The 27,653-nt window shown below is 41.0% G+C and overlaps 1 protein-coding gene across 2 annotated transcripts in view; it reads right to left on the bottom strand.

Moving 5' to 3' along the window:
• Window positions 1–27,653, bottom strand: part of TRPM6 (transient receptor potential cation channel subfamily M member 6) — a 115,844-nt gene that overhangs the window by 14,571 nt on the left and 73,620 nt on the right. The window contains exons 22-32 of one of the 2 annotated variants that reach the window (XM_043547502.1): window positions 23,320–23,452; window positions 20,560–21,458; window positions 20,294–20,406; window positions 18,741–18,864; window positions 17,440–17,537; window positions 13,749–13,807; window positions 12,216–12,241; window positions 8,822–8,872; window positions 5,374–5,439; window positions 2,382–2,668; window positions 2,050–2,132 (exon numbers count right to left, since the gene is read on the bottom strand). In XM_043547502.1, the coding sequence (XP_043403437.1) occupies window positions 2,050–2,132; window positions 2,382–2,668; window positions 5,374–5,439; window positions 8,822–8,872; window positions 12,216–12,241; window positions 13,749–13,807; window positions 17,440–17,537; window positions 18,741–18,864; window positions 20,294–20,406; window positions 20,560–21,458; window positions 23,320–23,452 (1,939 nt within the window). Of the gene's footprint in view, window positions 1–2,049; window positions 2,133–2,381; window positions 2,669–5,373; window positions 5,440–8,821; window positions 8,873–12,215; window positions 12,242–13,202; window positions 13,808–17,439; window positions 17,538–18,740; window positions 18,865–20,293; window positions 20,407–20,559; window positions 21,459–23,319; window positions 23,453–27,653 lie in introns of those variants that run through there. The other variant, XM_043547501.1, reaches the window with a different exon arrangement.

Genomic DNA, 27,653 nt, shown 5'->3' with positions numbered 1-27,653 from the left:
TTTGCCTAGTTTTACAACAGGGTACATAAAAAGCACTCACAAAGTCAGTACAAACTAAAATTTCATATAATGACTTGTTTCTACTGCTCTATATACTGAAATGTAAGTATAATATTTATATTCCAATTGATTTATTTTATAATTATATGGTAAAAATGAGAAAGTAAGCAGTTTTTCAGTAATAGTGTGCTGAGACACCTTTGTATTTTTATGTTTGATTTTGTAAGCAAGTAGTTTTTAAGTGAGGTGAAACTGGGGCTACGCAAGACAAATCAGACTCCTGAAAGGGGTACAGTAGTGTGGAAAGGTTAAGAGCCACTGATCTAGTCTGACCTCCTGCATATCACAGGACACTGACCCTCACCCACCCACTTCTATAGTCAGCCATAACCTCTGGCTGAGTTACTGATGTCCTCAACTCTACACTTAAATACGTCAAGTTACAGAAAATCCACCATTTACCATAGTTCAGATGAGCAAGTGACCCATGTCCCACTCTGCAGAGGAAGGCAAAAAACCCTCCAGGATCTCTGCCAATTTGATCTGGGGGGAAATTCCTTCCCGATCCCAAGTACTGAACCACAGTTCTATATTGCTATTCCTAAGGGGAAAAAATTGCTCATAAAGGTAACAAAAAACAGCATACAGTGAGATGGAACTGGCTTGTGTAGAAGTGTGGCTGCTACTGAATGAGAGATCAGAAATATACTTGTTTTCTCCCAAGAGTATTTCTGGGTACTGGGTAATGGGAATGTTTTGGGGACAGGATCAAAAGCTCATGGTTTCCACATCTGATGCTGCATATTCACCCCTGATGTACTAATGATATAATACAAAGAGATCATATCCATGCCCACTGAAGTAAATAGAAAGACTCCCACTGACTTCAATGGGCTCTAGATCAAGCCCTACATATAATCCTAGATTGTAACACACATGAGGTCATCATTCCCACAGAAGCACAGGTTTTAACAGTGGCATTTCTAGAAATGGTATAGAAAAAACAGGGCTGTGACCAAAACAGAAGGAAAAGTATTGGTGCACATAACAAAATATGTGCCCTAATTATGGGCCTTCAAATGTCTTGGCCCTCATACTTTCCAAACCGGACCTGCTCATCCCTCCTAAACATGAGGTTTTGCTTTTCTGAAGTGGAAAGCCATTTTCACTTTGACAAAACTTTGATGAGCAGAAGGCCTTATGTTTCCTGTCATACTCTGTAAACTTCCTCGTAAAAGAAACAGTAAAACTTTACTGAAAGGACTCAGTAGCAAATATTGATCAGCTTTACCATATGAATAAGGATCTATCGGGATGTAAAAAATATAAGCAATTCTTTACATGCACTCTCTTTTCAGGCCACTGGAAACTACCTCACATACCTGAAAGGATTTTTTCCCCCCACACTAAAGCAGCTACATCTCAGAGCAGCATGCTCAGCAGAACTGGAGTCTCTCACGAACACTTGGCTTTCCTTTTTGCTCAGTAAGGGCCTTTTCCAAATGCCACTGAAGTCAATGAGAGTCTTTCCAATTATTTTTCAATGGACTTTGTTTAAGGCCCTTCTTTCACAAACTTCTTCAACACCAACAAGCAACAGATACACTTAGAAAAAAATCTGCAATGTCTCTAATTCACGTACATTTATTTTATTTATTTATTTCAGTTTAATTAATGCCAGGCATAAGCTTTATACACTTTACAAATATTAAAAGCATGGACACAATTTCTTTTCAATTGACATCTATTAAAAAAGCTTTCCCACTCTGCCCCAGTTAATGCACTCCACCAAATCCTTTATATTTCCCCAAAATTCCCTCACCCACCCAGTCAGATGTTATCAACCTACCCCCTCCATAAAAACTACACAGAAAAAAAATAGGCCTTGAAAGACAGTCAACAAAGCTGAGCTTTGTCAGACCACAGAGAAGGGGAATAAGTTCCCTACTTGAGAGGTCTCACTGAAAAACTCCTGCCCCCAGCACCCAAATATTGCAGAAGGTTGTATTTAGTCTTTTCCACCTCACTCTTGAAAGGCAGTTTCCCTACCTTGGGGTATATGGAATGCTATGTGGCTTCAGTTGGTTGAAGGTATGTATCAGCTTCTGAGCAGCCCTTTGTTGTTGTATTTCCTAAACAAAAACATATGTATAGGTATTACTTTTAAATAAGCCTATTAAGAAAGACCAGAATATATAAAGAAAGGGAGTGTTCCTTACTAATCATAAATAGGAGATGGATTTTTCCATGCCCCTCTCTCCAATAGGGTAGTAACAATAATTAAACAGCAGGTCACTCCAGGCTGGAAGTGTTTACATGTACCAAACCATTTCATGCCTGCCACACTGGACTGGACAGTTTTCCTGCAGGTTTATACTTACCCGCAGGCACAGATGTAGCACTGTACCCTCCTGAAAGATCGTCTGCCATGTCTGAACCACCTCAGGAAGAAATGACTTCACAATGAAGGCTTGTCCCAACTTCAATACATCATTCTCAGACCAGGTACAAATGACCTTCATGGCTCTCCGGAGACCTCCATCCATCTCCTCCTGGGACAAGACCTGGATCATTGCAGCCATCCCACGCTGTGACCAGGATGACATGCTTTTATCTAGGTTCAAAGGCGAACTCTCTTCTAGCCTATAGATTGTCACCTCCTCTCCAGCTGAGGTCAAAAGAAGTTTTATTTATAAATATCACAAATCATAGCAACACCATTTGAAACTTACATTTCTTCCCCTAAAATAGCATATAACTTTCTCACTTTACAGTACTTACCAATATGGGTTTCCACTATGCTAGAAGAGAAACTGTATTCCTGAAATATCATCCAAAGTCTTCTATTGTTCACTAAAGGTGATGTTCAACCCTGTTCAGAGGGCCAGCACAAGACCTACGTACCCCTTAAATTACATTGTCTCTTTGTACTGGCCTTCTTCATAGGGATGAATTCCAGCCTTCAGACATGCTTCAATACAAGCAAACTGAGTTGACTTAAACCAGTGGATCTTATCAAATACAACTGTGGTCATTTTCTTCTTTTCAGTGGCTTTTCTCAGTGTCAGCAGACTTACTGGATTTTATGGATGATTGGGTCTAAATCTTTTCTTTTAAACACCAGTCTCTTATCTATAATTGGTTAAGCTGAAATTAAATAAAAATATGCTGAGACTTTCTCTCTCCCTCTTAGTCTGTATTTGCATAAAAGAAGAATATTTAGCAAGATTTTTTTTATCTTACAGAAAACAATTAACATCGATACTACTCATACCGCTTTTCCCTTTTGATCTTGCTTGCTTGTAAGAAGTAACACCTTTAGCCTCATGACAATTGTAAAAGCCAATGGCTAGATTTTACCACCCTTACTCACACTGAGTAGCACTTTGCTCCGTGACAGTCCCATTGATTTCAGCTGGGTTATTTGAGAAATCAGGCACTAATCAACATGAGCAAGAGAAGCAGAGTCTGGCCCAAACTAACCCACACAGCTGGGAACGAGTCCTCTGAATCTAGAAAAAACATCAGCTTTCCTATTCTATTTAGGGTTCTGTTTTAATATAAACTAAGGGTAACTAGAAGAAATTAAGACAAATAAGCCTGGAGATTTAAGTTTACTATTTTAGATTAAGAATTTGACCTTGTGCCTAGAAATTCCCGTGTCATCTCTATTGCACAAAATTTCAGAAATTCTATTCCACTCAACAGCATCATTTTGCATGCAGAAGGCATTTGGTGAGATTCAGCTCAATCTTACACTCTGTCTCACTATGTAGTTATAACGGTATTCTACCCTTGATAGGGGGAAAACTATTCATTATTATCTTCCATAAGCTAATATAACAGGCCAGACTTTTAAAGCCTGCCCTCCCTTTTTGTGACGGAGATTATTTGCAGAGGCAGTTGATGTAATATGGACATACAAGCATCTGATCTGTGAACACCTTCAGGTACTTAATATCTTTAACATTGCCTGGAGACACAAATAATTACAGGTGCCACAAAGGAGGCCAGGTATGAGCCAGGCTGAAAATCAGGCCCACTGTGTACAAATGTTCAATTGAATAGAATACTGACCAGAATTATTGATAGAATAATTACACATTTACAAGTACCATTTCTATGTCTTAAGTTCTTTTTATACAACATCCAATGGACATATTCTGCAGTAATGGTCCCAGACATGAGGGGTCTGATTCTCCGCTCCATTACACAGATCTTATATCAGCTCTGCTAAAGTTGAACCAATTTAAGAGAGTGAAGAATCAGGTCCTAAGTTTTATCATCAAGATGTGGCAGTGTTTGGAGGGCGATTACTGTAGAATACTGCATTATTTCCTTAATAAAACAGGAACTGCTAATAAAATGGATAAAAGAATAAAAATCCTTCAAATTCTGTATCTATCAGTTTTATTGTTTGGCAATCTCTCCACACAAAGGAACTCCGCAAGCGGAGGGTGGATTTAAAAACCATACAAAAAAAGCCACACAAATCATGGGTGAGGGAGAAGCAGGGTGAAGAGAAGCCAAGAGGAAAGGGGAGACTTGAAGGAGAGACATGAGCTGACACATTAGATTTCAGTCTTGGCTCATCCTCGGAGACTGGTCTCACGAATTGGCCTGGAAGAAGGACCTGGATCCACAAAGGAACTTAGGCTTTGCAACACTCAGCATTGCAATGCCTAACTTTAGGCACCTAGAAAAATCACTGGAACAACACTGCGAACCACAAAGCCTGAGCTAGGCACCTGGGCTCCCTACATAATGAATGGGGAGAGACAGTGAATGAATGAATGAAATCCACAAAAGCCAGCATGCTAGGTGGGGAGCCACTAAGATAACAAATGGGAGATGCCAACAATAGGGGTGCATCCTAAGATCTTCTCCTCTCAGGGTGTTTGGCACATAAGTACGGGCTGCAGGGAGGTATTTATCTATCTATCCCAGTGGTTGGAGCACTCACTTGGGAAACCCAGGTTTAATTTCTCCCTCTGCCTCATGGGGAGGAAAGATATGAACAGGGGTCTCCCCAGTTTCAGGAGAGTACTTTAGCCACTGAGCTATGGGATATTCTGATGTGTGGGGCTCCCTCAGTCTCTCATGTTGAAGTTGTGGATAAATAATTAAGGAGTCATTGGACTAGGGGAACTGGACCCTGGGTCTCCCAAGTGGATGCCTTAACCACCAGGCTATAGAGTCATGCCCTTTGGCCCAGAGTGGGGGTTACAGAAGTTGTTCCTTTCAGAAAATAAATGTAAGTTATATCTACCTAAATTAATCCAACCTATGAGGTTTCTTAACTGTGTTCTTTAAAAAATAATCCATGCTGTGATTATAATACATTCAAAACGGAATAGAGAAACTGGCACTCACCAAAGAACTGGACCGGCGTAAATGGTATAGTCTGAGCAAGCCTCATTAAGTTGTTCCTTTCAACAGCTGCAAACAAAATCGACAGTTCCGCTATGCTGAGCTAGCATTGGCTTGGCTGATTTTCAGAAATATTTGACAGTGTTTTATTGTAATATTACAAAAACAAGTACATTTTGTTGTGACCAGCCTTCCCTCTAGCTATGTATATAGCCTCTAGCACTATAACACCTGAGCATCAATTAAGTGATTATGGATTTAGCCTCACAGTATCTAAGAAGCAGAGAAGTACTGTTAGCCAGAGTTTCCAGAGGTGTGAACTGAGGCACAGAGAGATTAAGTGATTTGCACAAAGTCACACAGGAAGTCTGTGGTAAAATCCAGAACTGAACCCAGTTTCGCTGAGTCCCATCTACTGCCGCAGACACAAGTCCATCCTTGCATTACAGATGAAAAAAATTAACCCAGAAGCCTCCAAAAACATCTTATTTTGGTCAGATTCTAGATTGCGTTGAAAAATATCACCTAATTAAATAACATGCCCAGATATATGCTGAGTCAAATATGTTGCTGGCATAATATTATCAAAGTCAGTGGAGTTGTGCCTGTCCATGGAATGAAAAAAAATGGATACTATTCATTGTAACTATGGCACAATCTCTGAACTTCAGATACCTGTATACTTGCTTATGTTTTATCCAAGGTTTCTCATGAAAAGGTCTAAGGTAGTGTGGTAGACAGGGACATCTGCTGGTAGGTTCTGGACAAGTCTCCTCACCCAAAAGCACAGAAACCTGTAGCTTTGAAGCAATCTCTGCGCATTTTCAATTTAGGAATTGAACAGCACAGTGGGCAATCAGTGTCCAAATGATTTATTCCCTGCCAGACTTCCAGTGAGTTCATAAGTATATAAACACAGATTAAGGAGTACAGTACAAATTAACTGAAGAAATCCACTCCAGCAAGCCAGAAGAAAGAGGGAAATTGCAGGGAATACTGTCCTTCATCCAGATGGGAGCCGATAGCTATGAACTAACCAGTGCCCCTGTCTTTTCTGGGCATTACAGCTCAGTTCCTGAAGTTTTCATCAGTTGTAAAACTAAGTTTTTTACTGCCAAGGTCTAGTTTTTTCTTTATGATCATTTGCCAACCAACACCTGAAATGGCCTCAATACCGTGTTAGGTATGAAATTAATATACAGCTTTCACTGGGGTGGGCCCTCGTGCGACTCTACAAAGTGGGAGCTGCAGAAGATGACAGGAAAAGAATTAATGTGCTTGTGTTACAGATTCACAGGGTCTGGTGTGCCAGACCCCCAAGGAGCCACACAGTTCCATAGGGGCAGGCCCTTGGCTTCCATGACTCCAAAACTGGGCCTTTGCATGCTAGCAATTCTTGTCTCTCTCTCTGTGGCTCCCTGCAGCGAGTCCAGCCAACTGTGGGAGACGTGTTCTTTACCCATTCAGGACACAATATGCTGAGTAAGTATTTGAAAAGGCTGCCTGGTGTCACAGCAAAGCAAGGTAACAATTTATTAGTCACCTGACATATAGACTCTGAAAGCCCTTAGGTCGGGGTAGGCAAACTTTTTGGCCCGAGGACCACATCGGGGTGCGAAACAGTGTGGAGGGCCGGGTAGGGAAGGCTGTGCCCCCAAAACAGCCTGGCCCCCACCCCCTATCCGCCCCCTCCCACTTCCCGCCCCCCTCAGAGCCCCCGACCTATCCAATCCCCCCTGCTCCTTGTCCCCGACTGCCCCCTCCCAGGACCCCCCACCCCAAACCGCCCCCCTGGGATCCCAGCCCCTATCCAACCCCCCGTGCTCCCTGTCCCCGACTGCCCCCCGGAAGCCTCTACCCAACCCTGCCACCACCGCGCGTGCACGCCGCCGCGGCCACCCCCTTACATTGCCACTCAGAGCGGCAGGAGCTCGCAGCCCCGCTGCCCGCGCAGTGGCGTGGCTGCGAGGAAGCGGGGACAGAGGGGGAGGGGCCGGGGGCTAGCCTCCCCGGCCAAGAGCTCAGGGGCCGGGCAGGATGGTCCTGGGGGCTGGATGTGGCCCGCGGGCCATAGTTTGCCCACCTCTGCCTTAGGTCAATTGGAAAGAAAAGGTTAAGACATAGTCTAAACAGTCTAAATCCAGTGAACCCTTGAGCCATGCTGCTGTAGGAACCATTTCTGCTTCCTTTCTCTGTCTCTGTTGCTTTGTCTTCAACCCAGGTGAGAATCCGGTCTCTCTAGGCATATGTCTGCACAGCAACTAGACACCCACGGCTGGCCTGTGCCAGCTGACTCAGGCTCTCAGGGCTTGGGCTGCAGGGCTTCCTCTTTGCTGTGTAGACTTCTGGGATCAGGCTGGTGCCCAAGCTCTAGGAACTTGAGAGGTGGGAGGGTCCCAGAGCTCGGGCTCCAGCGTGAACCCAGAATGAAGTTACACAGCAATGAAACAACCCTGCAGCCCGAGCCCAAGTCGGCTGGCATCGGCCAGCCACAGGTATCTAATTGCTGACTAGCCATTCCCTATGAGCTCCTCTCTTAACACAGCTACTTGACTCCTTTCCCCTGTGTTCTCCAGGGCCTTTGCTCTGCTCTTGGCTACTACTGCTTAAGGGTTTGTCTCCACTGCAATGTAAACCCAGAGTTAGTAGAACTTGAGTTAGCAGACTCTGGATTTGTTAACCTAGGACGTTAGTGTCTACACACATTTGTAACCTCAGGTTAGGAATTGCTGAACCCTGGGTCCCAACCTGAGGTTCCAGCATCTACACTGCATTATACCAACTTGAGTCCTGCCACCCATATCCTAGGCTTCCAAGCACCCTCCCAAAATGTGGCCGCTCTAGCCCTTTGTTCATGGTGTAGTGTGGCAAAACTTGACTGTCCACCAAACCTGACTGTCCAGAGAACAAAAAAAGTCCAACTGTGGGATTGTGGAATGCTTTTAGTGGATGCCAAGAGCATGAGTCCTGTCGGGCTACATCTACACTGCAAAGCAATAGGGCTTGAATCTTGGGTCCCAGCTTGATACAGGCTTGGATCCTCCACTCACATGGGGTTCTGGGACTCTGGGTCCAATCCCTGGGTTAGCAAGATTTATGTGTAGATACATGGAAGGAGAGTTAGGCTTGAGCCTGAGTGCGAACTCTGGGCTTATATTGCAGTGTAGACATACCCTAAGTGTGAATATCTCAGACACTAGGATACCCATTGTCTCTTCTGGATCCTCCATTCAATGCATAGGCTCTATTCAGTTTGTTAGTGACTCTGATTTCCAATGAGATAGCTACATGAGTCCAACACCTTGTCCCTTTCATCTATATTCAATTCATATTAGTACAAAGCACAGAGGGAAACTGAGGCATGCATAAGAATAAAAAAATATTACCAGAATTTCCACAGCTTAAAATCTGGTACAGTTGCTCAGCTGTCATTCAAGTACCTCCTGCTTACCTGAATAATGATGGTGCAGGTCCTGAGGTGTTTTCAAGGAGACTGAGATTTCTGAAATTATTTTAAAAGGATCATTATGTTAATTATGGTAGCAGAGATAAATGCATGATTTTGAATTTATTCCCTTCAAGTTTGTCATGAAACAGATTAATCAGAATTACTGGCTCAGCATTCTAAAGAGAGGAATCACTAATTGACATTAAGTATGTTGTAATGTATGGTATATGTTGGCAGTTTTCAGTTATCAATTTAATATAGCCATCCGACTTATTTATATAAGGAAATGAAGGGAGACTAGCAATATTAACCTCAAGGACATGTCATTTCTCTAAACCAGTTACACCTCTGGGATGTTAAAAGCACTTTCCTGTCCATCATGCTTCACAGAATCCCAAAGGCATGATTTTTGCAACTCTATACCTAGTCATTATGCATTCCATTAACTGTACTATTACATTGAAGTTATAATAATACAGGTCCAGTAACCTATGACATCTAAAATGCTGTAAAAATATAAAAAAGTAATTTATTGGCAAAATTAATTTAAAGAGACTCTGTCAAGTCAAATTTGGTCCCAAATCTATGTTTTATAAAACAAGCTGTTATATTATTTAAGACTAATAGAAATGTTTCCATTATCTGTTTTAATTTATTTTGTTCCAGTTTACTTTTGTTCCAGTAAAGGAAGTTTACTGACCTTATAGTAACTGGAGTTTTTTGTATTCACTGTGGGTGCACATGCTCTCTATGTGCCCAGGATCAGGGATACTTTGGGAAAGATGATATAAGGTGGATCTGCAATAAGGGCCCCAAGTTTGCCTGTCTTTCTGATTGGTGTGATAACCATGAGGAGGGCTACCTTCATTGATAAATGTAATGGGAAGCAGGAGGCCAAGGTTCAAACAATGAATTCCTTTAGGTAGAGAGAACCAGGTTCAAACTCCTAGCCAGCACTGACCTTGACACCAGTGGAAATGTTCCCATAAATGCATTTTTTTTTAAATTTATTGTTGTAGGGTGGGTAAAAATTGAACAGTTTTTTCCACTGGGGGATGGAAAGCATTAAAGGCTGCGAGACGTACTCACCATGAACTCAGTGAGAGGCCCAAAGATTTTAAGGAGAGAAGATAGTCCAGGATAAGGGGAATTCTAACCTCTTCTGGGAACAATTGATGTTCATGGCACCAAAGGGAAAAGAGCTTCCATTTGGCTATGTAACACATCTTCGTGGTGGGCTTCCTGCTATTGAGGAAGATGGCTCAGACCTTCTTCAAGCAGGATCTCTCTAACCCCATTGCCCATCCAAAAGCCAAGCTGTCAGATGGAGAGGTGCGGGGTTAGGATAGATGGAGAAGTGCTGGGTTGGGATGATTGGTTCTGCCCCCATTCTGTGACAGTAGATTTGGTGACTCTGTAAGTGAATGCATGGATGGGAGGTCACCTGGAGAGCCATCATAACTCAACACTGCTTCAGCCACCAAGAGCTATTAAGATTACTGTCACCTTGATTTTTCTGAGGATGCATGGTAGGAGGGAGATGGGTCAAAAGGCATACATCAGTGGATCTGACCACTGTATTAGGAAGGCATGCCCTCTGGAGCTGCATCCCTGTGCTTTAGGAGAACAGTAAATTCTTGTTTGCCTGGGTTGGCAAAGAGGTCCCAAGATCGAGACAAAGATGGAGACTGAAGACAAATCTGTTGTTCCATGGATGAGTGCCATTTCCATTCATGGCTCTCATGAAAATGCCTGATGAGGCTGTCTGTTAGGGAGTTCATTATCCGTGGTAGGTGCGCTACCAAGAGGGTGAGATGACTGTGGAAGTACCAATTCCATATCTGTGCCGCCTCCCTGCAGCATGGTGTGCACCTGGCTCCCCCTCTTTATATAGTAAACCATGGTCATATTGTTTGACCTGACTTGTATGAGTGAATCGGATGAAAGACAGGAATTGCTGACATGCTCTGTGTACTGCTCATAGCTGGAGGTGGTTGATGTGGCACATGGACTCTTGTGGCATCCAGGAACCATGAGCTGTATGGTTGTCCAGGATATGTGTAGACTGTCAGCCTTGAGCAGGGCTGGAGGAAAACTTGCTGGAGTCTCTGGTATGGAATCTGTCAGTGCAGTCCCCGGCCCACTGCCCAGGGCACGTGGAGGGTCCATGCTCCGTACAGCTGCCTGGGTGGCTCTTACCCCAACCCAGCTTTAGCTGGCGGGCGGGGCCTCGGAGCCGCTGCTGCAGCCTGGCCATGGTAAGAGACACCAGGGAAGCAGTGAGGGGCCGCGGACCCTCCGTCTGCCCTGGGCGGGGGTCCTGCTAGGCGAGGACACCGGCCGGGGGCTGCTCTCGGACCCCCCACCCTGGTCAGGTGGAGGGTCCATGGTGGCCCACAGGTGCCTGGGCTTCCCAAATGGGCTCCAGTTGCCAGCCTGGCTGGTGGAAGGGCCTTAGAGGGGAAAAGAGGGGCAGGAGCAGGGCCCATGGCGAAAAATGGATAGGCCAGGCCATTGATTCCACCCAAAATTATTGACTCCACCCAAAATTCTCTTGTAATGATAGGAGGACATAAAATATGTTCAAAACCTTTTTAAGGAATTAAAAGCCAGTTTGCTCTTCGAGAAACTTGCATTTTTAAAAAATGTGACCAGTTGCAACAAAATTCAACTCGATGGTGTCTCTTTAATATGTGACTGTAGCATCTGCAGCCCAAATACCCATTGTACTACCCATTGTGAGCATAAACTTGACTAAAAAAGGCTACATACAAATGTTCTACATTTGTTGGACAAAGTCATCCTTCTGATTCTTGAGTGAATATCAAAGAAGTCTGAAAACGTATTTACCATCTTTGACATTGAACTCCTGCACTGACAATCCCACAATGGACCAGATCCTTCAATGAGAGTTCAACATGCAGAGGAATTGCAAAACTGAACCCAATACCACTTACCAGAGAGATGGCTGCAACCATGACTGTGCTTAGAAACACTCATTGTAATCAGAAATGTTATGCTAGACTTAACCCTCAGATATATGTCAAGCTTCCTATTTAACCCAATGGAACTCTCTTGCAATCCAAAGGATAGAATTCATCTGTCTCTTTTTAAGCACAGCATAGTTAATTCCTGCTGAAAAGTGTGTGATATTTTATATTGCTGGGCTGAGCAAAATAGATGGAAATTTCCTTTAGCATGAGGAAAACATATTATCACATTATTTGTAGTAAACTCTAAAGATACTGTTCTTTCTGTTGGGTATTAATTATTATTAACCCTCTTCCTGTTTACCCTCCATGCTTACAATGGAATCACTGGTCATGTATTTCAGAATTGTGAAAGTCGGATTTACAAATAAGAATTAAAGACAAGTAATAATCAATCAAAAACTTACTGTCAATGCTGCTTGAACTTCTGAACCTGTTTTAGAATCAACAATAGGAAATTATGCTTCAAACTTTTCTGTGATTAAACAAGAATGACATGAAAGGATTTGAACTATGTGAATTCAAACTCACAAAGATTTAAACTCACTTCATAAAACACAAGAACCACTAGCATAAAGTTGTTTTTTGCTTTGACATACAGCTGATCACTTGTTACTAAGGAACAGCAGTATTTCTCTGCATTTTCCCCTCTCTGATTTGTGCTTACAATTCTGGGTCACTGTCTTGTTTAGATAATAACAATATTGTTTAAAGAGCACTTCAATCAGATATGAGTGGTGGGTGGGTGTATTGTTTGTTTGCTTTTTAATTTTAACCTATGTTTTGATGTACTGGCTGGTATGTGTCTCACTGCCCTCTACAGGATGAAATCAGACTTGCTCAATTTTTGCACTTTGTTAGCTGATCTATAGGGAGGCTATACTGTAAACCCTACTGCTTCTGATATTTAACAGTCTCTGTTGCCTCAAGTTGATGGAAGCTTTTTGCTTGAGGGAGGGGGTAAAAAGACAAAAGATTATGGGCATGATTCTCCTCTCACACGGGTGTCAATCAAGACTAATTCTACTGAAGTCAGACCAGTGTAAGTGACAGCAGAATTAGGCCCTGTGAGTTTAGTTCTCAGTTTAGCATGTATGCAGGTTGGCTACTGCCTGCAAGTATGCCACAATGGACTGTTAAAAAGAACAGTATTTTTTCCCTGTCCCATGTTGAAATCATGGAACGTGGCAATTGCTTTGTGCCTTTTATTTATTTTATCAGGGATGTTAGTAAGTAGTGGTGATGTATACTGCAGTGATGAACTTGAGAGGCAGAGGCAGAGAGAGCGGGAGAAAGAGAAGCACACATGAAAGCATTCCAAATATTAAGATAATTATCAAGCAAGCTGAAAAAACATCCAAGAGGTTTGAAGAAATCAACAAGAAAACTGAAGACACTTTTCAAGCCAGTCTGATTTTATTTCACTTTGATCAGAGATTAACCACCACCAAAATCTCTTTATAGAAAGCAAGTCAAATATTTTGCAAATGCAGACAGACTTATTGCCAATGCAGAGTTGATACAAAGGATTTTAATCAGAGAATGACAGCCTTTCAGGATTTTTGCTATTTTAAAAAGAAATATACAATGTATGCAGCAAAAGCAAATGTTGCCTTTCACACTCTAGTAGATTAGAATAAGTAGTTAAGATCCTGTGGTGACTGAATGAGAAAATTAGATAATACTGGGATACAAAAAGATAAAAGTATCTATGTTCCTTCTAAAATTAGAAGTTATATTGGAATTAATAACCTTTTATAATTAAACAAAAAAGCTCTATTTTATTGAAAAAAAGTCTATTTTACATATGCACAGATTCCTCATGCTAAATGTGTTATAGAACTAAAATGGAAATCTGCAGTATCTACAGAACTGGGTTACAATAGAGTCTGCTTTTGTAGGTATGCAGCAAGTATCTTAAAATAGTTAGGAATACATACAAGGAATTCCTGCTCAGATTATTCTTCCTGGTGGTCCCAATCATACTATTAGTCAAATCCTGAGAAGAAAAAAAATGATGTTATGGGTACAGTCTATATATCACTGTCCTACGTATATAATCAGAGCAACTCATAAAGCTTCCAATCCTGCAAATCCTTATGCATGTACTTAATTTGACTACCGTGAGTGGTCCCACAGAAACCTAAATGTTTCACAGCTCTATTAAACCTACACTGATTTGGAACATGAAATTGTCCTGGTTGTAATTTTCTATAGAATCTCCATGCATTTAGGTAGATAGTAGAATAATTTAAGTGATCTAGTTATATCAGACTGCACCGTGAAAAAACTCTAAATGTACATGGAAATATTTTGCAGCATAAAAACTAGTAGGGAATTTCCCTTTATAGCAGAAAAATGAAATATATGAAATATAAATATTTCATGAATAAGATGTGTCCTACAGTGTTACACTAGAAAGGTGTGACCAACTGGGGGATTTGCTTTTAATGGTTTGCATGAATACTATGTCTCCGTTTTCCCTATGTGCTGCACGTTTAATGAGGTGGTGGGAGAGGGTGTTTGTTGTTGCAGAGGACCAGGTGAGACCTCGCCTAGCCGCCTGGACCCTGGCTTGGACACAGTGGAACTTAGCAACTGGTGACCCTGAGGCCCACCCCATCTTGGAAGCCAGCTGGGTTTGCCCAGTGAGAGAACAAGGGGCGGAAGAGAGAGGGTCCAGGTGATCTGGTTGCCCAGGAAAGAAGACAAAAGACGGAGGAAGGGCTTTTGGGGAAGGTGATATAGGGTGGTTAGCTGGAAAGAGGTCGCTTCTGGATTGGTACAAAGAGCAGCCTGAGCCCACCTGGGCGTTGGACGGGCCCAGATGGACTATGCTGAAATTTTCTATGTTTGAGGCCCTGAGAACTTTCTGTGCTGTGTTCAGATGCAAAATAAACCCGTCTTTTTTACACTGGCTGAGAGTAACTGCAATCTAGAGAGCGGGTTTGCATTGCTCTGTCGGGGTGTGGAGGCCCTGGGGTTCCAGAGCGAATGGACTCCCTGAGGGGGCTCACAGAGAGACATAGGCATTCTGAAGGCTCAGAGGTGCAGTTCCTAGAGGTGATGGAGCCCAAGGCTTAATGCCCCAGAGTGAGACTCCTGAGGCGGGCTGTCAGACTGAAGGGGGTTCTTCCCAGGAACCTTACAGAGCTGAGAGAGCATGGGTCCTGTGAGGCTATGACACAAAGGAAACACATCTCACATCTAACAGTTTGAAGTACCAAGCATGGTGTATTTTTAAGAACATTGGAGTTTTTCAATATGATATTTAGATTTTATATATTTCATTTCTGTCAGTCGAAGGTTCTTAATCCCTTTAATAGTGCAAAACCTTCCAGCTACATCAGGGAAAATGCTCCTATAGGACAACCTGATTTTGGAATATCCTCTTGTATTAGTCAGATATTTCAATATTCCTCTGAAAAATCTGACCAAGGCAAATTCCTTTCCCCAAAGAAGAGTGCACCAGGATTCAAATAAAAAGATCAGAGACAAGCTTTTAAGACAAACTAGATAAAACTAATCTTTAAATATTACCTTAAATTTAGTTTTAAAATTAACTCTCTCAGATGTTCTCCCATGTTTTAATTCAGGAGATTACTTTTTGCATGAAAGTTCCTCTGGTAACAGGTGACCTCCCCACCCACAATCCATTGGGTTTGTTCTCAAAATGTTTCATCTTGTTAGGCATAAGGACCAATGTTGATCTACAGATCGGTCTGAGAAGAACTAACCCAGGGAAAACTCATTTCTTAAAAATATATTGTGCCCTATTTTAAAGATTTATTGTCAAATTGACTTAAACCCCAAAATTAATGTTTTACAGAATCTAGGATCAGTAGAAATGTTTCTATAATTTCTTTTCTTCAATATAAAATTCTTTTGTTTAAACTTGCTCTGTTGTGTTTGGAACTCAAACTACAACACTCTGAAACTACAGGAGAGTCAAAAAGTGAAACTGACAAGAAACAAAAGTTCATCTAGTCTACTTTCATGGTCTAAGGAAAAAAAGCTAAAAGTAACAACAAATAGCATTTATAGTGAACAATAACTTTTTTTTAAAAAAAAAAGAATCAGGCAAGGAAATGTGCTCCCTTCCCTAAAATGAATTACTCTTGAGAAAGGAAGAAGAATGGATAATTTCCCAACTTCAGTTCTCAATTTATTCCTTGTTAATTTCCATTCCTACCCCTGGTCTACCTCCTGCAATGAGTTGAAAGATGCAATTTGTGCCGTCATCCAGGCATTTAAGAACAGAGATTTCTGCAAGCCAGTTTCTTGCCCACATTCTTTTCTGAACCATGGGCCAGATCTTCAGCAGATGTAAATTCCCATTGCTGCATTAATGTCAATGGAGACATGCTAATTTACACAAGCTAAGGATCTGGACCTATATCATAGAAGATTAGGGTTAGAAGAGACCTCAGGAGGTCATCTAGTCTAACCCCCTGCTCAAAGCAGGACCAAGACCAACTAAATCATCCCAGCCAGGGCTTTGTCAAGCCAGGCCTTAAAAACCTCTAAGGATGGAGATTCCACCACCTCCCCAAGTAACCCATTCCAGTGCTTCACCACCCTCCTAGTGAAACAGTGTTTCCTAGTATCCAACCTAGACCTCCCCCACTGCAACTTGAGATCATTGCTCCTTGTTCTGTCATCTGCCACCACTGAGAACAGCTGAGCTCCATCCTCTTTGGAACCCCACTTCAGGTAGTTGAAGGCTGCTATCAAATCCCCCCTCACTCTTCTCTTCTGCAGACTAAACAAGCCCAGTTCCCTCAGTCTCTCCTCATAAATCATGTGCCCCAGCCCCCTGATCATTTTTGTTGCCTTCCACTGGACTCTCTCCAGTTTGTCAACATCCTTCCTGTATTGGGGAGCCCAAAACTGGATGCAGTACTCCAGATGTAGCCTCACCAGTGCTGAACAGAGGGGAATAATCACTTCCCTCAATCTGCTGGCAATGCTCCTACTAATGCAACCCAATATGCCATTAGCCTTCTTGGCAACAAGGGCACACTGTTGAATCATATCCAGCTTCTCATCCACTGTAATCCCCAGGTCCTTTTCTGCAGAACTGCTGCTTAGCCAGTCGGTCATATAAGGTTGCAAATCAGTTCTGACAAATCATAATTTTTTAAAAGCCAGAGATTAAGAAAACCACTCTAAATACAGTAGGAAACATCTTTGCACTAGAACAAATATTTAACTCTCACTTTGCATGAAATAAATATGGTCACCTAATAGCTAAGAAGATGAACTTGCCAAAGGTTGCCTTGGTTCTCTAATCACCTCTGCTCACACATTCTACATCAGATTGTGTATTTGCTTAATGGCCTAGAGAATTACTAATAAATGCTCACCTTTCTGACCATTGTCCTCATACACACTCCCATTTCTTGATTCACTAGTTTAATATCCTACTTTATTAATTGTTGCTAAGTGTTAATATCTGTTAAGTATTCATTTACTACCGAAGATGTGGCTTGCCAGCATGAAATGAAATTTCACACACATCAAAAGGTGTCTCATTAGACAGAAGCTCAGCTGGTGAAAATCAGTGTAGCTCTATGGAAGCTACAATAATTTATATGAAGATTTGGCCCATGATATGTCCTCAGGTCTTACCTCTTGAGACTGCCTCAGAGAGTCACAGATTTGCAAAGAGCGCCTACCAGTTTCTTGATTTTTCATTTTCTGGTGCATATAACTGAGACCTTCCAAACCTAACCAAGAAAGTAATCAGAGAAAATATATTTCTAAAACTGAAATGAAAAGCATTATTACTGTAAAATAAACACCCATAAAATATCTGTATGATGTATTACTCTAGAAGCCAACAATATAAAAGCAACAATGGAATTTCACAAAAGTGAAGTAGATTGTTCCCACTTTCTCTTAGCCTACAGGTTCCAGTGTAGCTCGGGTCTTCTCATACTATGATCTGTAGAGCACCAGTGCTCCATGGTGCTTTTCCTGGTGGTCTGCAAAATGTAATCTAAGAGCTGTGTAGAGACAGAGTCAGGAGATAAGATGATCTGTTGGAGGATCTCACTCTTAAAATGAGGCCTGTATAATGAAAGAGCTAGAGAATCACTGCTATACAAGAGTCCGAAATGTCATTCCTCAGAACTTGAACTAGACCTGAAGAAGAGCTCTGTGTCACTCAGAAGCTTGTCTCTCTCAACAGAAGTTGGTCCAGTTAAAGTTATTACCTTACCCATCTTCTGTCTCTAATATCCTGGGACCAACATGGCTACAACTACACTGCACACATTACTTAGAACTTATCACTCAAATACAGGAGACATAAATTTACTTCTCCATGAAGAATGTATTCTGAGCAATGACATCTAAGTACTCTAAGAATTTATGGCCAATTACCCATTATGCTGCAAATGGAAAATGGAAGGTTGGTACATCAAATGGATGAAAATTACCAAAAACCAACTAATCTACCAATGTATGCATTATCATAGTAATACCTATGACCATAAACCTCTTCAAAAATTACCAATAGCAGCTAGATTGTGCTTGTACAGTGAGATGCTGTGATACTCCAGAAATTCCCCAGGCCAGGAATCATGCATCACAGAGACACCGTTCAGTTCCCTAATCCCTGTTTACTCCTGAGAGGTAGTAATCTGCTTCTGTACCACAAAAATAGCAAGTTACTCCCCCAACTCCTGGACAGCTCAGCAGTGGTGGCCAGCAAACTGGAGGAAGATGAAGTCCAGGGTCCACCCACTCCATGCTTCTGTCTGCCCATCCCTCTGTTTGGGGGGAATGTGTGTGTACAGCGTCTGTTCACAATCTGACCCTATAATTTGCCTCCTGAGGTGGTACTGGTTCATGACACTTTAGATTCATGAACTGTTACTTATTTATTCAGGAGTTCTGAGCTTCATCAGCTGAAGAGTGTTACATACTTAGCTGATTGAAATTAGATGCAGTTAGCCAGTTCTTGTTGTATTTCTCTTCACCCAAGAAACAGCTTTCTGCTGGCTCTGAACTCATTTGAGTGCTCTGGGGACAACCATCCACTGTAATCACCTGGCAGGGGACAGAAAAAATTTTACTCAATGTTTTAAGACAAACAGCTCTGCAGCTCCTCTGTAGCATGGTTCTTAGAATCATTGCAAGAGGAATGCCAGCAATAATTATTTTCACTTGTATAAGGTCTCAAAATGCTTTACAAACAATATGAATAAGTCTCAAAATACCTCCATGAGAAAGAGAAGTGCAGTGTACCTTAGCTATCCTAACCTCCCCTATCCAAACACCTCTGGAATGCCCCTTATGCCCTGTTTCAGATTTCAGACCTTCAGAAAAATGATGCTCAAGTAACAGAAGTGGTTTACCAGCTTTGCCCAAGGCCAAACAATTGAACAAGGGCAGTGCAGGGAAGATCAGAGGCTGTGAGGGAAGCAAAGCTGGCTGAAGTGCTTATATGGTAAAGCAATTCAGCACATAATATTTTGTGGAAGAGCAGAAAGGAACTTGAAGATTTTGGTGTCCTATGGGTCTTTCAGATAACTCAGGTTACACTGTATTATTCTTCCCTTACTATAGATTGGTGAACTGAAACACAGAAAATTGATCAATATTAGCTGGCAAGTGACAGGACAGAGGACGAAACCTAGGGTTTTCTCTCTCCTAGATTCCAGCTCTAACCACTATGAAATATAATAATTGAGAAAAATATATTCTGTATTTGTTACATGTTGCAGAAAAAAACCCACTGCACACGTATAGAAAATGTTACAAAGCTGGTCAGCTGATATTTAAAATGAAAGTCCTGTGACTTTTTAATACACAATCTTTAAAATATAATTGCTTATCATGCTGTCTAGTGATGGGAATCAGCACTTCAGGGTTCTGTTCATAACTCTGCTAAGGCTGCACAATAAGCCATTATTAAGTAAATGAGTTAAACCTTTCTCTGCCACAGTTTTCTCATCACTAAAATGGGGATAACTGTTCTCCAGCTCAAAAGGATGTTGGGAATCTCTTTGTAAAAAATACTGATGCACTCCACACTCCTTTAAAAAGCAGCTAGGACTTAGGGAAGGAGGATTGAAGCTGCTCCTTCCTTCTGTCCCGGACGTTATTCAAGTGCACCCTCCCAAACCCTGGCCTTAATCAGGAAGAGAGGGCAGAGTCCTTACCACACAAAACTGCTTTAGGGCCTGATCCTGCACCCTTTAAAGTCCATGGTAACCTCTCATTGACTTCAATGGGTGCAGGATTGAGCCACTAAATGTTTGAAATAAAGAGAATTTAAACAAAAACAAAGCAAGACAATAGATTTGGGATTAATTATTTAGGGACTTCCCAGTTTGATCATGACTGCAGTACTTTTCCAGGGCTAAAACCCCAGTGGGCATTAATGCTAACTTTACTATCCCCTATTACGATACTGTCACTAAAGAGCTACCGAGGCAGATTAAGAACATGGCATTCCACTTACACCTGTACCTACCGGCACCTGAAGCATTTTTTGTTTCTTCTTGTCCTCCTGGGATTGTCTGTCTCTATTCTGTTGTTTTGCTTCTGTCCACACAGATGGGATCAACTCAGCAGATTTCGATCGCTCTGAGGGTAAAGGTAAACAAAATTAAATGATTATACAACGGAGATTTTATTAGAAAGTGAAGGCTCAATAAATAATATTAAAATGAATAATATTCCCCCTGTGCAGTTCCCCAAACCTCAGTGAAAGATGCTATCGTAAAATAAGATTTCTACCTTTGGTTTTGCAGGTCTTCCCCACTTTCTTTCCCTTCAGGGACTGAAAGCTGCTGCTCTTGTGGATAGTCCAGTCTCTCCTGAGTGGGTTGATCCAGAAGATGCTGTTGCGCTGGCACATGGGCTCAGGCTCTGAGGTGTCACTGTCGTATCCTGATTTGTCTGAGTTGTAAGAGAAGGATTTTGACGCTTTTATCTGGACATGCTGTGGAGTGCTACGGGTGCAGTTGCAGTCGTTGTTACAGGAGGAATGAATGCATGATTTCTGCCTTTTCTCACTGCATGAAACTCCTTTTTCATCCCCTTCAGAGAACCCCCAGTTCACATAACCATCTCTGGTTACCTCACTGGGGTGGTGTGAGGGCACCCCTTCAGTGGAAGCAGCTCCCTGATGACCAGTAGAGACCAAGAGGAACTGTCCGTATGCAGGGGTTGATTTACTCTCAGAGGATACCCCAGAAGTGAGCGTGTCACTTTCTATTTCTTGCTTTATCTGGATGCTTGCTATCTTCATTTCCTTGTAGTCCCCAGTTTCAACAATGTGGCTATGGCACGCTGATCGCCACTGTCTTCTTGCCAAGCTCTTTAGAATGGAAGGAGTCATGCTGTAGTAGTTGTAATTCTTATCATTCAAACATTCCAAACTGCTCAAAGTCTTTGAATACATGGCATTATTCCAGCTATGTGGCAGTTTCCTACAGGCTCGGTGCTTTGTCTCAGCCAGCAGGGCCTTTTCTACCTGCAGTGTGTCTACAGCAGAAACGACTTTTAGGGTATCGACAGTCAAGGCAGAGAGGTCCTGCAGGTGTCCTAGCTGGCTGTCCAGGGAAAGCAAAAAGTCTTTGATGTAGAACACCTTCTCATGCACTTCCTTCAGCAGCAAAAACGTCTCCTCCACTCTAGGGAAAAACACACCCATATTAAACTAATAAAGCAGAAATCTTTGTATTATTTTATTTCTTTATTCCAAATGATGAACGAAAACTTTAAAACAGAGGAAATCTTTACCATTCTATAATTAAACAATCCACTCCTATTTTTCTACCGTGATTTCCATCTTCATAAACACCTCCATGTGATAATAAACTAACCTGATTCATGATCTACATTCAGAACTACTGAGCTAAAAGCTAGAAAGCCTAAAATGAATTTTACACTGACTTTTCCATTGGGAATAATCTCCTCTAATAATTAACACATTCAAATCAACCACCACTCCCTGGCACAAAGTTAATGATCATGGAGAATAAGAGAGAACCAGAAAGGATGGGTAAATTGTTTGTGAGCCCTTCTGTCTTCAGAGGTCTCTTTCTTTCTTGTGCAAAAAAAAAAAAAACACTCTAAAAGGGCTCACAGGACTACAGATTACTTTTTTTCATTTCTTACATATAAAAGCCTGGCGGGAAAAGAACTTTTTTCAAAGGATTCATTTGCCACCTTGGTCATATTTTATACATCTAAATGTTAACTTTTACTTTCTCTGTAGAATTCATCTGCCAGTCAAGCAAAGTATTTTAAGGCCTTCAAACCCCTAATGTACATTGTGAAAAGTTCCCAACCTGAAATGATTCAATAAGTTAATTTTAACTAAATGATTTCCTTAGTTCTAGCTATAGATAGATCAGATCATATAATCTCTCCATATATCATCCCACCAATGTACAAAGGAATTAACCTAGCGGTAGGCAGTACACAAGAGGAACTGCATTCTATTAGCAGCATGGTATCTAAAGGATGCAGTGTATCTGGATACCTCCAAGAATCTAAACCAGCAGCTGTGCTGAACAGAAATCATGCTACAAAAGAAACCTTGGTGATCCAAAAATGTTATTCATCTAAGCAGTATTCTTTTAAGAGGGATTCTTTCTATTCTGCTAAATACATTTTAATTTAACTGATCTATTGTTTATCAGTTCAGTTTTCAATTAACTCAGATCTTCCTGGTATAATAGAAATTTGCTCTATGGACAAATCTATCTTTTTATCGGCCATTTTTTAATAAGACTCATTCATTTTGTTGTATGCATTTTGGTTTGGTATATGGAAAATGAAGTCCATGAGTAGATAGTGTGTTAAGTGGGCTACATTTCACCAGGCAAAACAAATTGATGCTAATAGCTCAATGGTGACACTTTGTGCGAGATTTTCACACAAAGTGGGGAATGAAGAAGCTTAGTTAGGCCAGCACTTGTGCTTTTGGAAGTCCCAACTAGCACACCTTTGACACGTTATGACTAGAGGGAGGAAGTATAGCTGAAACTATAACAAAGGTAATTCCATACGGGCTGTAGATATTAGGCCTCCATATCATGAATGATAGGTATACATCATCTAGGGTCACTGTAAGGAGAATGTGAGGTCACTGTTAGGAGAATGTTTATCACTGGTAATTAATAAGCCTGCAAATAAAAACATGTTGCATACGCTCCACCCCGCTACCATCCTGCTAGTGGTACATAGTTTGCAAAGGTAAAATGGTGCAGTTCCCTAGCCACACCCTCAACTGCTCATGTACTGCACACACGTGGGAGTACACTTCTGCCAGAAGCATTAACCAGCCACACTTTGCACTTAGTTTAAATGGATACATTATGGATGTAGGGTGGGAGAAAGGGCTATATAAGCCCTTTCCTCTTTCCCTGCACACATAAAGTGGAGCAACCATTCTTTGTACTCAAAACATTTGTTAGCCGATAGTCTTTTATACTGCAATGGATATCCCATTCTAGGTAGGTTTCAGCAGCAGCAAATCCCGCATACCTTTCTGATGTCACACGGATCCTTTCACTGTCACTGGAATTCAAGCTTTCATTCTTTTCATGGAAGTACCTCTCCACACACTGCTCCTCAAACTCATGAAGTTTCTTTAACTCCTCATCACTCAGGTAGAGTTCTAAACAAATAAGATGATAGCTGGTACCAAACATACCGACAAAGAAATGCATTTGTCCTGCTTTACTAAAAAAGAAAGAAACTGTTAAAATATAGTGCCTTGCATAATGGCAGGTTTCAGAGTAACAGCCGTGTTAGTCTGTATTTGCAAAAAGAAAAGGAGTGCTTGTGGAACCTTAGAGACTAACCAATTTATTTGAGCATAAGCTTTCGTGAGCTACAGCTCACTTCATCGGATGCATACTGTGGAAAGTGTAGAAGATCTTTTTAAACACACAAAGCATGAAAAAATACCTCCCCCCACCCCACTCTTGTGCTGGAAATGGCCCAACTTGATTATCATACACATTGTAAGGAGAGTGATCACTTTAGATAAGCTATTACCAGCAGGAGAGCGGGGTGGGGGGAGGTATTTTTTCATGCTTTGTGTGTATAAAAAGATCTTCTACACTTTCCACAGTATGCATCCGATGAAGTGAGCTGTAGCTCACGAAAGCTTATGCTCAAATAAATTGGTTAGTCTCTAAGGTGCCACAAGTACTCCTTTTCTTTTTGTTAAAATATATTTCCTTTTGTTTCTTGAAACTGTGCTTATATATGGAGACTGGTGATGTGTGTACACTCCAAATATATGCTTATGTGCTTTAGAGCATCTTTCTCAATCCAAGGAGAGAAAGGGCAGCTGATATAAGCCCTCTTGCATGTTGACTCATTTTATAAAAAGATTTGAAAATGCACAGCCAAATAACTGATCTTAGGGATACATTTTCTCTCCAGTATTTTCATGCATTATGTTTATATAGTTATACCTAATAGCCAATACTTTCCACTATATGACTTACTTATGAGGCTCTTCTTTCATATGACTGCTCTACCTTGTCTCAAAACATTTCTAAAGAGAATTTACGCCAGCTATAGCAACCAGAGCTCTTTCAAACATTCTGTGTGATAGGTAGTCATGGAGTTCTTTTTCACTTAATTGCTTTCAAACATTCATATGTATACAAATATTAACCAAGGGATATTGCAATACATATTTAAATGTACAACTCCAGACACATGTAACAAGCTTGGCATGCTTTGAGACTATTCTTACAGTAGACCAATAAAAGATTTTTTCACAGAATTGGTCAAGTCTAAGGTACTGCTAAGACATGTAAACAGTATCAAACAATTAGTCAGTCTCTGGAGAATTTCTCTTCAGGATATTTCACTGTTTTCTTCTTCCAAATTCATTTTTCTTTGGATTTTTTTCCAGCAACTTCAAAGTGGATTTCAACACTCCAGAGATATGTTTCTTCATGTATTGGGATTCTCAGATTTGGGAACTATACTATCTCCATTCACACAATGCATTTGGCAAAAATTTCTTTAAAAAAATAGACCTAATTTTCTTTCTCTCTGTCTGCAAATTCCCTTTTGCCATTGTCTTTAGCAACTGTACTGCAATGGACAGCATTTGTCAGCAGTTACCACATAGTGGTGTCTGAGATACCATAGGTTTCAGAGTAGCAGCCGTGTTAGTCTGTATTCGCAAAAAGAAAAGGAGTACTTGTGGCACCTTAGAGACTAACCAATTTATTTGAGCATAAGCTTTCGTGAGCGACAGCTTATGCTCAAATAAATTTGTTAGTCTCTACGGTGCCACAAGTACTCCTTTTCTTTTTGAGATACCATAGTTTCCCACTACACTGTGGTAACTGTGTGGAAACTGTGAGGTAATGGCTAGCAAACGTTGATGTTAAAATATTTTATTGTGTCTTTGTAATACATGGTACATCCTCTATTGGAGTACTACATCCTTCTTTGCAGTGGGATGTACTCAGTAATCTAATAGGTCCTTCCCATGACCTTTCTGCTCTTGCCTGGCTGATTCCACTCACCCTGCCTTTGTATATGCATTCATTTTCCACTTGGTGGCACTGTTTTCCTATGTCCTGGGTAGACACTCACCTACAGAACTTTAACTTGATGCAGAAAAAACTTGCCAAGCGGTTTTGGATATAGTTTTGGCTTTGTAAGCAAATTCAAATACCTGAAACAACTGTTTTTCTGAAAAAATGTGTGAAGCCAAGTCAATAGCCTCTCTATTCAAAGAAACTTTAAGTGAGCTAAACTGCTCTTTTACTTTTCTGTGCCCTACAAACAAGCTATCCCAGTTTATTCACTTATGGCATGCAAATATTCCAGAGGAACATTACTACTTCAAAGGAATGATGTGGCTTCCTTCCACAGCACAGGAGCTGAAACAACGACTAGCAGTGAAGTGGTTAAACTCTGACTAGTTAATCTTGAATATAGAGTCAGTTATCATTTCTGACCATGGCTGATATCTTTAGGAATGCATATTCAGCACAGCAAGCACAGATTAGCAATAACCTGGGATGTGTTTGTGATCACCCCATTATAAGCATAAAGAATGCATACTGCAATGCACTGTATTTCAAAAAGCATAAAGTTGTCCATTACTATGGAGTAGAGCATCCTGGAGCTAAGTAACATCAACATTGGTATCTAATTTAAAGAGGATATTTTGGATCTGGGCAGGAAATTAGCTGGGCAGGAACTTCCTGTTACTTATATTGTTCACTTACATAACCAAATCTTTTGAATGGTTCCATTTTATTGCTCCTTTAAATCGAAAAGCAGCTTTTATTTACTCACGCTGAGATGGGGTCATCAAATGTCATGCTTCTTCTCATCATTGCCTGATTGCTATAGCAGCCAAGAAGGAAAACTCCACCTGTGTACAGCACTGCACAATAAGTCAGGTGCATAGGCCAGAAATTGCATTCCCTGAAGAATCAGGCATAGATTCCTGACCATTATTAACTATTGGACATCTCTGCCTATTTAGGTATTTATATGGCCTCATCATATAGTATCTTAGGACCTGAATCATTAATGGATTTTTACTGAATATTGTCTTACTGGGTTAGGCTTGTACTATGCCAGAGGTCAAACTAGACGACCATAATGGCCCTGTCCAGCTTTAAAATTTATGAATGTAGGTACAATCCTGTGAAGTAGGGACATTTTATCCCAATATTACAGATGGGAAATTAAACAACTTGTTTAAGATCATGCAGGAAGTCTGTGGCTCAACTGGGTATTGAACCCAAGAGTTCTCAGTCTCAGTCCAGTGCCATATTCACTAGATTACCCTTCGCCCTAAATTGTTGACAGTGACTACATTTGCAAAGCCCCAGACTTGTATTTCTGTTTGCACCTGGGACATATTTACATGTGCATGTGTAATGTCTTACGGACAAAGTTACCGGCGTGTGGGTTCACTCTGGTGCAGCAGTCTGCAAATTGCACAGTATAGATGAGATGCTGGTAAGTTGGTGAAATAAACACTATGCATACTGGGAATGGCAGTAGAGTGTAGCGGATGAAGGGGACTACTTCCAGTATGGACCCGAGGAATGTTATTTTAATTGGCCCATGTGCTGTTTCACACCTTAATTTCCTGTGGTGATACAAACATTATCTCCTATCATTTTTTTAAATAATGTAACTGAAATATAGGTAAAAGGATGTTTTAAAAGTATAGCCAAGTTTGGGACTCCTCCCTTAAGCCTGGATCTTAAAAGCTTAATAGCTAGAACTGCTGATCAGGGTAATAATATGTGCAAGGCTATTACATGTGGTATATACAGTAATAAACTTGTAATTCATTTGGTTCAGGAAATAGTAGAAATAAAAATCAGGGTTTAGCAGAATGCACTTTGGAACAGCTGGTAACCATCATGCAACTCATATCCAAACAAAGTAGTGAGGTGATTATACCAGCATTGCAAAAACAGGTAACCTATGGTGAGCTATCCTAAAGGAGGTTAGCCTCCAAACCATAGTGCAGACATTAAGTTTGTTGTTAATGTGTATACAATTTATAGCCACCATTGTGGTTCTGGGAATATGCTGCTGAGTAATACACCTTAAAAACAAACAAAAAGAGAAAAACATATGATTAAACTGAAAAAGTTATATCTATGAAAGAAAAAAAGTGTTCAGTGTAGATTTATTCTGAGCAAGGAAGTGCAACAATGAACAAAGTATGAATTCACAGTAGCCTTGTAAATATGTAAAATATGTAGCTAGTAGAAAAGAGATAGTAGGGCAATAAGCAATATGCAAGAGGTGGCATATGTGCGATGCATGAACAGCTCATGATCTGGGTAGAGATTGCTTCCCAGAAA

Source organism: Chelonia mydas, chromosome 5, assembly GCF_015237465.2.
Source record: "Chelonia mydas isolate rCheMyd1 chromosome 5, rCheMyd1.pri.v2, whole genome shotgun sequence".
NCBI lineage: Eukaryota > Metazoa > Chordata > Testudines > Cheloniidae > Chelonia > Chelonia mydas.
The sequence above is the reverse complement of the archived record's forward strand: the minus strand, read 5'-3'. Positions and strand labels throughout refer to the sequence as shown.